This window comes from Corvus cornix, chromosome 2 (genome assembly GCF_000738735.6).
Source record: "Corvus cornix cornix isolate S_Up_H32 chromosome 2, ASM73873v5, whole genome shotgun sequence".
NCBI lineage: Eukaryota > Metazoa > Chordata > Aves > Passeriformes > Corvidae > Corvus > Corvus cornix.
The window spans coordinates 15,916,073-15,928,251 of NC_046333.1; the positions used below are offsets into that span (position 1 = coordinate 15,916,073).

General features: G+C 34.9%; 1 protein-coding gene across 3 annotated transcripts in view; it reads left to right on the forward strand.

Moving 5' to 3' along the window:
• ODAD2 (outer dynein arm docking complex subunit 2) overlaps window positions 1-12,179 on the forward strand; it is a 74,999-nt gene that overhangs the window by 10,780 nt on the left and 52,040 nt on the right. For all 3 annotated transcript variants that reach the window (XM_039549936.1, XM_039549937.1, XM_039549938.1), the window contains exon 10: window positions 161-302. In XM_039549936.1, coding sequence (XP_039405870.1) covers window positions 161-302 — 142 coding nt within the window. The remainder of the gene's footprint in view (window positions 1-160; window positions 303-12,179) is intronic.

Here is a 12,179-nt window from a genome sequence, read left to right on the forward strand (position 1 = left end):
TCCCTATCTACAGTAATTATCACTATACTTACTATTTGGTAATGTGAATTGTATTTTTCTAGTTCTTTTATTAGTCAGTGTTGTCATACCTGTTTGAAATGTGCTTGTCCATATTAGTTTATAACTATTTGAGATTGGTGATTCTGTTTATTTATTTTAGTAAAACATCAAGCAGCCTTGAAGATGTTGGTGAAAGTTCCTCAGAGACTGATGAAGATGAACAGCCTGTACATCGTCAGGAAGGAGGCACCGATTTGTCACCAGAATACTGGGGAGTTCAGAAACTTGCAAGATATGTAAAAGTAAGTAATCACTGATAAATTGTATAAAAAATAAAAATAAAACAGTTATGTTTGAGGACACCAGACCAGTTCCTTATCCTTATCCACATTCATTATTTCGTATAGTCCTGCAGTATAGTGGACTTTCCTATCACACACTTTCTTTTTAATCTGCTATTTTTGGCTTATATAGCCCTTTAGATTAAACCATCTGTTCAGTGTTATTTAAAACGTAAGATGGCATAATCTCTTTATTAATTATTTGGTTTCTGCTTTTCTTTTTGTATGAAACTTTCAAAGAGATTTCTTTATGTGGATAATAACTTTCAAGAGTTTTTATTAAAACTGAATAGTTGCCTAAAGTCTTTCATCAACTATAATTAATGCATGTCTGAAATAATTCTAACATGGTCTTGTGTCTGGATAGATGCTTTAGTGGACAAGAAAATGTATGATAAACAGGCATCTTCTAAAACAAACCAAAAAAAAGGTTTTTACAGAGACTTGTTGAAAATCTTTTGGAACCTGTAAATATAGATAGTTAGAATCCTGAATATGTCTGAAACAGATCAAAAACCCAACATCCCTTTACTGTTCTGGAAAACTCGAATTATTTTTTTCCCTCAGGAGAAGTTCCTTTACAAGTTTGTACTGGAATTTATGTTCTGTTAAGTTGCTAATAAAAGCCCTGGCTTATTTATTTTTTTGAGTACAACTACAGAGTATACACATCCAACTGATAAAATGATGGTGCTGGCTTTTGGTACAGCAGAAAGAGTAAGTCATACGAGGAGCAGCTGAGGGAGCTGGGCTTGTTGAGTCTGGAGAAGAGGAGGCTCAGGGGCGATCTTACCTCTCCCTTCAACTGCCTGAAAGGAGGGTGCAGCCAGGTGGGGGTCAGCGTTTTCTCCCAGGCAGCCAGAGACCGGACACGAAGACCTGGCCTCAAGCTGTGCCAGGGGAGGTTCAGGCTGGACATCAGGAAGAATTTTTCGCTGAAGGGGTTGTTAAGCTTTGGAACGGGCTGCCCAGAGAAGTGGTGGAGTCACCATCCTTGGAAGTATTCAAGAAATGACTGGATGTGGCACTTGGTACTGTGGTTTAGTTGACGTGGTGGGCCTCAAAGGTTGGACTCGATAATCCTGAAGATCTTTTCCAACCTTTATGATTCTATGATTCTACAATTAAATACTTGTGAGGAGTAAGCAAAGTTTTGGCTCCTCACAGTCCATTTAACTATTGTAGAAGAGTAACTCAGTATTTCAAAATGTATTGAGTACTCACACTGCTTGTTCTCAGTTCGTGTCTGTGGGGCCTTCTAGTGGACCTGGCAAAGAGACGCAGACAAGCATGGATAATGCAAACCTGTCTACATTTATCTTTTCTAGGTCGGACCTCTTTATTTTTGTCATCTTGGCTATGGTAAAATAACCCTTTGCAAATGTAACTTCGAGCATGTTAACTTGCTCAGCTATTCCTAATGCTGAACACAGCATGTATACATTTTGCATTACAGAATTCTCCCAACTTGCATGTAATTACAGTTCAAGAGGTTGTTTTCAAACTTTTCAGTTTGCTAATAACCTTTCAGCTTGCTTCTGTCTATGAAGCAACTCTTTGTACTTTTCTGAGAGCTCAGAAAAACAACCATGTTACTTTTTAGTAAAGACTCAAGGTCCTTCTGGAGAGGATACTTGAAATTCATTACTGTTGATGAATTCCCACTAATCTTTTCATTGGCCCTCTACTGACAAGGCTCTTGTCTCCTGGTTACTTAAGTCTCAAACTCCCTTTCCTCTCTAGAATCTTCATATAATCATGTTTATATTTTAGTATTGAACTTAAATCAGTATTGAAATTCATATCTGTATTTGCATAAAACCATTCTGAGAGTGAGAATGACAAATAGGAAAGCATATTTTTCATGCACCTCTCTTTTAGAAATGAGTATATTTTGTTCCAGCTGTCAACTAGCAAAATTACATCATGGTTTAGAACTAGGAAATGACAGGGCAGCATTTTTGATCAGATAGTGAGTACCCATTAAGAAGTTTATAATATAAAATTCCATAATATGAAAAGGTATTGTTGTGAAAATTCAAATATATACTTCTTTATGTATTCACGCACACCTGAGTCTTCCAATAGTTTTTTAAGTTAGATATAAATTAAACTAAGTATTTGAAGATATACTTAAAATAGTTCTGTGTTCAGTCTTAGCTACATAAAGCAAGAACTCCCTAGTGTCAGATAAAGCTGAAAAGAGATGCTTCAGTGCCGTACCACAGACAGTGGTTGAAATGTTTTATTGATGGAGTGCTACTTTAGCTTGCACATGGAATTCATTTTAATTCAAGTATAAATACTGCACTTCTGGCCAGACTTGGGAGATTTTTTGGCATTCTTGTTGTTCATGTAGGCAACTGTTCATGACACATGCAACATAAGAGAAAATAGATTTATGACTGTGTTATTTAAGCATCTACAAGCATATTTATATAGAAGCACAAATTTCAAAGGGCTTGTGTTGTTTGCCCATCTGAAAAAATTAATAAAATGCCTTAAATAATAGATGTTTGAGATACCAAGAAAATACTATAATTTGTAGATGCAGTCATTTTTCAAATGTCTGCTAAAGTGAATCACAATTCAGCAAGACTCTATAAATCAATTTGCAAACAAAAAACTCCCATAAAACCTGAAAGATACCTACTTTTTTTATGATGTTAGATTGTCATTAAATGTTAAAAAGATGGTTGCTCTTTGTATAAAGCAAACTTGCAAGATGCTGTGAGTTGTGCCTGTAGGCTCTGTACTTGTATTCCTCTTCATGGAGAGAAAATCCAGCGCTGGGGAAATTCCCTTCTGACTTTTTGCCCTTCTCCACTCCCCTTCCTTTCTGGGAAAGAGTATCAGGTTGGAATTGTTCCGCTGGGAAGCAGCTGCTTCTGTGGTCTGGCTCCTTGTCCTACCTTCAATCTTCCCAGGGCTGTGAAGTAGGAGATGGAGCATGTGTGTTCCTGCCATGCTTCCCCATTGATTTAACAGAGAGCAGAAAAATAGATCAGTGAGCTTGGTGATGGCCTTGTGTTAGGCATCCTTTGGGGCCAGAGTAGATAAAATTGGAATGAAGAGCTCTGTTGATGTTTGTAACAGTGAGATTCACCCAGCCTACTTCAGATTTGACATTATTTATTAAATTGGTGCTTCTGAGGAATTGGATTTCTAGAGGAAGGACTACATTTTACATCGGAATAGTTTTAGGAGTAGGATGAAGGGGTCATCTTTTTCAGTTTTCCTTTTACTAGAAATGGGGAACATCAGGTAGAAATGCAGAATATTCTTTGTGGCAGAGCTGGGGCTGTTCACTGAAAAAAAAAAGAAGAAAAAAATGGTGAGAGCTGGGCTTTGTGCTGCCCACTGTTGAGCACTGGCTATTGCCAGTTTTATGATAAAACTGAGATGCTGAGAGATGAATTGGGGCTGGTGACTGTGCCAGGAATAACACCAATATCCAGAATAAGTCTTTAATCCCTTAAGAACTTGTGCTGTTTGATTTTGTTTCCCTGCAAGGGCGTGATTTATGTGTACACCTATGCCAGGATGAGGATGAAGAGAGTTCTGCAGGACCATTCGGTTTCTTACGTGGAAAGTCATTCTACTTTTGGCTGTATTTCAGGAGTGTGCTAGTGAAACCAGTCAAATCTCACACTTTGTGTAAAATATCCATTAATTTCATATCTGTTTGGAATTACTCCAGTGCAAAAGACCTCATTCCCAGAACAGCACTGTGTTTCTTTTCTACTTTGGAATCATATCTGGACAAATCTGCTGTCCCTCCCTAGCTGTTTGTGTCCTGTGCCAGGCCCAGGAGCTGGAGAAAGGCGATGGCACTGCACAGGTGCCAGGAGGGATGTTCCTGGGTGTGGCCTTGGACAGCAGCTCCCAGGTGCCCACGTGCAAATGAAAATTGTGTGGTTTAGCAGCTGATGTGTACAGCAACTCTTTTATAAGAGCCAGTGATAAATTTACAGCACTTGTGAAGACACTGATGTGGCTTGTAGATTTTTCTCAAAATTTACGTGCAATAGAGGACAGACGGTATTTTTAAACTGCATCATGGAAAAGTATAGCTTTCTTAAGTTGTAATAGAATTGGAAACATTCCATATTATTAGGATTACACTACTGCTCATTATAAAAATTTAAATCAGCTTCATGAGCCATGTATTAAGAAATTGATTGTATTTTGGGATTAGCAGAAAAGTAATTCTATTTTATTCTAATGTGCAGGACCTCAGAAAAAGACATGAACATCCCACCCAAAGGAATAAGTAGAAGTAATTAGTCTTCAAGTACTAATTGTTTAAAGTAAATTACACAAAAAGTAATTACAAATTTTGTAAGACAAGGAAAAATAATGTTAGTGTTACAGTTTACCTACTGAAGTACCAGACATTTGGTTGCTTATTTTGCACATTGTAATGCTACTTTTAAAGTTTTTTCAGTCTCACAGAAGTCTTAAAATCTCTGTTGTTTATGGATGTTCCTGTAGTCCTGAAATCTGGCCCTGTATGTATGATAGATGCAAATGTTAGAATCTAAGAGGAGGAGTAAAAGTCCCTAATCTCTGTAGGACATATATTGCACGTCAGTTTTTTCTACAATCTGTGGATAAGAGCTAACTGTTTTTTCTTTATAATATCTTATTGGCAAGACTTGCACAAGATTATATTTTAGCTGGTAAATACATAATAAGCATATGTAAATGCATGCAAAATATTTTTGTACATGTAATAACTTTGTCTCTGTATAATGCCTTTTTTCAGGAGTGATCAACTTTGACCAACTCACCTTATTAGTAGAATGTCTAACAACAAATCTTTTCCCTCATGAAAGTATATGGTGGGGTAATCTGGAGGAGGTTATTCAACTGGACAGAAAAATCAAGATGAAAAATAAATTTTTCTTTAGTTTGGCTAAGGCTGTTACTTTTCAGCAAATACCAAATGTATGTGACATAATCGTGTGCCACCTGCTAGTGTTTCCTGGCACGTGTTTGGCTCACCCTTCAGCCTTAGCAAACCTATCAGCCTTCCTGTCACTCCCTTCTCTAGTGCTCATGAATGTCTCTTGCTCCCATCTTCCAGTACTAGCCAAGATTTTATTTTAAAATTTGGTAAAGGATGTGATTACTGAAAAAAAAAGGAAATAAAAATATGTGAAAAATGCGTTTTGTAGGTAAGATATGTATTTTCTAAAAACCTAGATAGTGCTGATCACAAAAAAGAAATATTTTTGTGATAACTTTACTAGGTAGGAAATACTGGCAAATGGCGAACTCTCAATTTATTATTATAATTGGCAACTCTGAAGCACTGGAATAGGTCTCTCCTCAAATACCATACAATCATTCTTCATCCCAAGAGACATATAAAATTCATAATAACCAGTTGAATTTTGACCATTAACACCAACACCAACTCTGATGAATTTCTGTGTAGTGGAAGTTTAATTAATGTTCACAGGGTCACACATTCCTTAGAGTTTCATACCTGATGAGATGAAAGACAATCTATAAATGAAGAAAAAAAGTAAACAGAATTCAGTAAAAAAGGGGAAAGAAGAGATTGTAGATGAAAAATAAAGGATGGAGGAAAAGAATGTAAAATAACTTAAGTTTGATTCTCCTCTTTCTGCAGGGTTGTATTCTATGATGACAGCAGGTAATGAAATTAATGAGCTATGGTTTTGACACCATAACTGTAGTACCTCTAAAATAGTAGTAAATTACCACTGTTGTCTCAGTCTGACTTCAGGTTTTATATTCATGAAGTAGATAATCAAATTGTTATGTTTCCTAAATAATTAGAATGGGATTGTGTCCGAAAGGTAGCAAGAGTTTTAAGTAGTGAGAACAACATTCTGCATTGTTTTTAAGTGTTCCGCATTATTCTAGGCTCAATTTAATCACAGCTCACTATACACACAGTTATCTCAGAAGCGTGCCTGTGCTTCAGCCATGTCTTCACCCATATTTGTTTTTCCTATGCTCTCACTAAGCCCCGTTTCTAAGTTTGTTTTATTTCTCCAGAGAGCACCTATCTCTCAGTTTTTCATAAACTATTTTTATAATTTTGTTTTCCTTGCAAAAATTTTTTTTGGCCCGTTTCAAATGAGACTGTCTCTTCTGTCTGTTCAGTGCTTATAAAGCTTCAACAGTGTGCAATCTCTCAAGTAGTCTGCAGAGGCAAAGGTCCTTCCTGGTTCAACCTCATTAACTTTTCTTCTCAGATTCACATCCACTGGTTTCCTAAATTAGTTGGATACATAAAATTAAAATGGCTGTAATAACATTAAGGCTTTTATCCTCTTTGTGAGCCAAGTACTAGGCAAAATCAGAAATGCTCAGGCAGGTCTGACACTGTCACACAAGGTCAGTAGCACACCTGTGTTACGGACAGCATATGTCTCATCTCCAAGCCTGCAGTCAGAGTTTACAATGTTAAATTACTGTTGACAGTAGTGCTGTTTGTATAGGGTTTTTTTCTTTTTTGAATTTATTCTAGACCTTTTTCTCTTTCTCATTCAATCCTATTTCCTTCTAATTTCTACATGTTCTTTTAAAACACATATATGCTTTATTTTCCTCACATGAAGTGTCCTTACAAAATTGTCCAGATGCATCTGGGGAAGAAATGCACCCCTAAAACGAAAATTTCGCAATGGACTAGAAGATAAACTTGCACTGTTAAGATATTATATATTATCTTGGCCAGGTTTTCTGTGGTTTTGGGGTCACCATTTCACTTCTCTCCAAGTCTGAGGTTTGAGAAGTTACTAGGAAAAGTATTCTATTATTCCTAGTCCAGTGAAGTAAAAGTTCATATGTTTGTACATGAACTGTTAGACTCTTACCTCCTCTATAGCAGAATCCAATTTCTATGAATCAGAAAAGGAAAGCTTACAGAATGGATACATGTCTTGGAAGAGTTTTCAAGAGGGAATCAATGCTTGCCTAACAAAACCTCCTGGTTCACGCAGAAAATAATAGACATTCTTTCTTTTGAAAACTCATTTATTTTCAATTTCATAAAATATGGCAATTTAAACTGTATCTGGGTCATGATATATGTGTCACTTCTGCCACTGTGTAGGATCAAGGTCAAGGTATTAATCTGCAGCTAAAACTGTGCAGCTTCTGTGCATTGTTGTAGTCCAGTGTGAATGTTTTGAAACTTTGTGATGCCTGTGATTTTCCACTGGCTTTACTTATATTAATCTGTATGGTTTACATACTGCCAGGCTGGAGCTAAAGAACGCCAGAAGATTCAGGAAGTGGGTCAGGGAATTATTCCATAACTCAGTTATACTTGTCCATAACTCATGTCTTAACAAGTTGCAGCTTGTATGTTTTATAAACTAAGATGAAAAATTGGAACTAGTATTTAAACCATAACAAAACTCAGAGTGTTTAGAGATTCACTAGCATAGAAAACTTGCCTTGCTGAAGCATATTATGTATTTTATATTGCAATACTCAGTCTTTCATTAAGCTGTATCAAAATTTATTTAGATGTGGAAGTATTTTCTAGCAGAAAATTACAAAAGGGTCTGTGATTTAAGAGAGTCAAGTTCAACAGAAAATAAAAAAGTCACTAACCTTTAAAGTAAGAATTCTGTTTCATACTCTACTATTTGTTTTGGATTTCTTGTTTTATAAAAATTACAATATTACTTTGGACTGGGATTCCACTTAAACAATGCTCTTTTTTCTAGGAGTTTTTTTTTGTTCCCTTAATGAATTCTAATTTAAGAAGTCTGATATAACAATAATATACCTACTTTTTTGAGGCTATCACATTATGCTATTTTGTTTGTTCAGTATTTTTAAAAAATATATTGACTTGGTATATTTGGTCTTCATTTTGTCAAGTATATTGTAATTTCCATTCAGATTATATATACTCATAATCAAAACAGTGGTATTATACAGAAGAATGAAAAAACTGCCCACAAACAGCAATTTTCTTTCCTGTTATTCAGCCATAGGCTTGTTACCATAGACATGCACATTTAACTATCTCTCCAGGATTTACTTAATACAGTAGAGAAAATACACTTTTACTCTGGCAAAATATATTTCAGCCATTGCTCTAAACAGAAAAAAAAAAAGTCTTTGACATTGCTATGCAGAGTAAAACAATATTTCATTTTCTGGTAGCATTCAGTCATGTTCACTCTAAATCGTAAACCAAATGAAATTGGTGCCATATTTATAGAGATATTTGTGAGCCAAAAGCTGTATAATTTTCATTGTACTTAATTTTGCTTTGTCTTGGGAAACCGTAACTTTGTTGTAATGTTTATGTATTTCTATGCATAGAATTCCTGTTGCTACAACTTGGGCTACAAATTTGGAATAATCTTCTTTATAATCCTGTTCATACTTCTATTACTTGTACTTGTACTTGTACTTGTACTTGTACTCCTATAATGCCTTTAGGTTTCAGCTGAAAGAGATGACTCTAGAGGAAATTTTGTATCTTTCTTTCCTAGCCTGCTAAACTGACATCATCAGTTCAAAAATTAAAGCTTTGTATTGACTAGGAATGGTTAAATTGGGATGGGACATGTGCTATTGGAACTTAAGCTTGTATATTTTATTATCTATTATCTGTATCTATGCTTGTATTATCTATTATGGGTCTACTATTTTTTTTAAAAAAGAAGTAAATATCAAAACCATTTATTATTTCCAAAATTTCATGGTAGTAAAAGTTCACAAAAAAAAAAAAACAACCAGAAAGTAGGACTAGAGCAGAATGTAGGAAGTCATTGACTCCATCTGCTTGCGAAACAGCATCAATGTGTGTCTTCTGGACAAATGTTTCTCTACCTTTTCTTTCCTGTCATGGAGATTTTATGACTGCTGTAGGCAATATATTCAAGAATTCAAATGTTCTTACCAATAAAGCTGGTTTTGTTGAGTCTTTTTTATTACCTAGAATAGATCAACCCTGATGCCATTAAACGCCATTATTTCTTGTCTGGACCTGGAGAACAGGTGATTGGCATTGAAGGTGTTCTTTAAACCACCTTCTTATTCTCCAGAGTAAACAGCTCCAGTTCCTTCCATTTTTTGGTGGAGATCATAATTCTGAGATATTTTGGTGTCCTCTGGACTTCATCAACTTTCTCAGTATCTTTTTTGAAGTGTAATACCTAGAATGAACGTAATACGTAAATTTGGTGCCAAACCAAAGGAGGATTTCTTGTCTCTTACAGGTTACAGATCTGGTTATAAGTCTCTCTGTAAAGTTTGCTTTTTTGTTTAGCAACACTGTGATATTGATAGGTAATATCAGTGTTGTGTTCTGTTGATAACAACAGATTTCTTTCTACAGTTCTGCAAACTAATCATGGCATCAGCCAATTCTCTCAGTACCATAGAGCAGAGTCCATTGAGCTCATCTAGTATGAAAACATCTAAGTTGTCTAAGTACTAACTGACTAGTTATGTCCTTAGCATAGTCAGAGTGTTCACTATGCCATCAGTGGCATTAAGTAACCTTTAGCAGAATATATTAAAGGTTAATGCAGAAAAAAGACCCCTTAGTGTTTCTGCTTTCTTGGTTCCATTTGTTGAAAGCTTGCCATTGACTAACAGAGTTTTTCCTCTTGATTATTACAGAAGTACCAAACAAAATGATGGTTTGAACTTGTGTGTTCCTTGGTAATTGTATTTTGGTTTGTGTCTGTATTTGCTTGTGTTTTTCTTTTCTTTTCATTCTTTTTTCATCTTGTCAGTAGTTCTTTAATTCTCAGTTCCGAACTGTTCTCAGTTGTGAGTGTTGTAGCAGAGACATTACACATACAGGGCACAGATGTTCTACTGGTACTGTTACAATGATACTGGTTTATTTTCATTTAAATTGTGGATATATATGTTATACCAATATATAGGAAAAGAGACACATTTTTAACTAAGTCTGTGTTTAATTTCAAGCCTTAAAATTGACTGTTGATCTGCCAATAGAGTCTATTTTGCTTCCAACATATCAGATTTCAAATGGTATAGCAACATGATGCAGATTTTATGTCAACTTAATGGAGAGGTAACTATTTCCATGCATGTTAGAATCTATGCTGTAACTACTGCAAGACTTACTGTAATGATAACTTCAAGAAATGAATAATAATTGGTGAAACCATCAGTAATATTTCTTATTTTGTAGAACGGATGCTTCAGCACATATGAAAAATATTTGATTGTGGTTTTACATTAAAAACCCTTGAAGTGGTGTGTTAGTTTTTGAAGCTTAAAAAATAACGTGCATATATATATATTTTAATATATACAGTTGTATTTTTTTTCAGTATATGAAAATTAAAAGCTGTTTATTTTTTAAAAACCTGGTCCATATTAAATGTCATATGCCAACCCTTATACATGTAAGGTAAGGGAATTACTGATGACTCTGTTAATGTGTCAATGCAGTTTCAGTGTAGGAGAAGCAGTCCTCAGAAAAAGAGACATCACTTTTCAGGTTAGCAGTATACTTCTTACACTTATGTAAAATAATAAAAAGACAAGTTTTCTTTTAAAATACCTGTTGTAAATTTTTTATCATGCAAGGCAAAGTAAAAATCAAAGTCTAATCTATGTGAAAAGGCCACAACTTTCATAGAAGGACAGCTGTTAGTTTTTTTGAGCTGCAGAATATTCTGTGTAGTTTTGTAATCATATTTTACAGATTTAAAAAAAAATAATTTAGAGTTTTATATGTGGAGATAAACTGATTTCTCTAGGAAACTGCTTGAGAAATTGTTACATTATTTTATACTCTAGGACATATTTTCAAAGTAGATGAAAATATGTTGTTAAGGAAAGATACATTTCATTCTCCTGAAGTCGAGATGTTAAAAAAGATTAAAAAAAGATAATTTTTTAAAATTGTAGGCATCTTCCTCTAGGACACTCTGTTACAGATGTTTAAAAATTACCTTTATATTTAACCACTGTTTTGGGGGAAATTCTGTGGTATCTATTGTTACAAGAAATTTAAGTAAAAATTATGAAGTGCTATGAATATATACTTTATTGATTAGCAGTTTTGTCTGATGTAAATTACTGGTCTGAAACTTTATGAAGTAGTTCTCTCACATTATTTTTGGATGTTTTTTCTCACCTGTGATTCTCTACTACATTTATCAGAACTTGAAGAGCATATTAAATTTAAATTCCTTTTGTACTGTATTTGTCTTACTGTTTCTGTTTACATTTAAGAAAAATATGCTTCAGAAGTTCTGTTTTTGTTAGATCTGTTTTATGTTAGCAAACATTACTCAGTTTTTGAATATTCTATGTTTCATTATGATGTCCACAATTTAGCAGAACACTCCTCTGGGAATGGGTGGCTAAAAATCTTTACAGATTCAAAACTCTCATTTAAAAGAGATGGGCTTGGGCAGCACAGTTCGGATCGGGATGGGAGCCAAAGCTTCCCTGGAATGCAGGAGGTGGATGCTGTAGTTTGATTTACTAGGTACTCTTAAGTTGTATCTTCCACGTTAGTACCAGCTGGCAATGTTTATGCACTCCAGCTTCTGTTGCAGCTACATGGTAGCTCAGCTCTCCTAATTTCCATGCAAGTCGGTTCATCCCTGATTTTATTGACAGTAAACCTATATTGTAGACTCAAAAAAATCCACTGTCATATGGTTTAACTTTCTGTGTTGTGTTCTTTGATTTTTTCTTTCTTTTAGTCTAGTTGCAGTGACTGAAATAGAGCTTATCATTTAGAAAAACATCCAATCTGGTCTATTCTCAGCAAACCACGTTAGTAATTTTCCACCTGAGCTATGCACTCATTTGAATCTTTATGCCATTTACAGA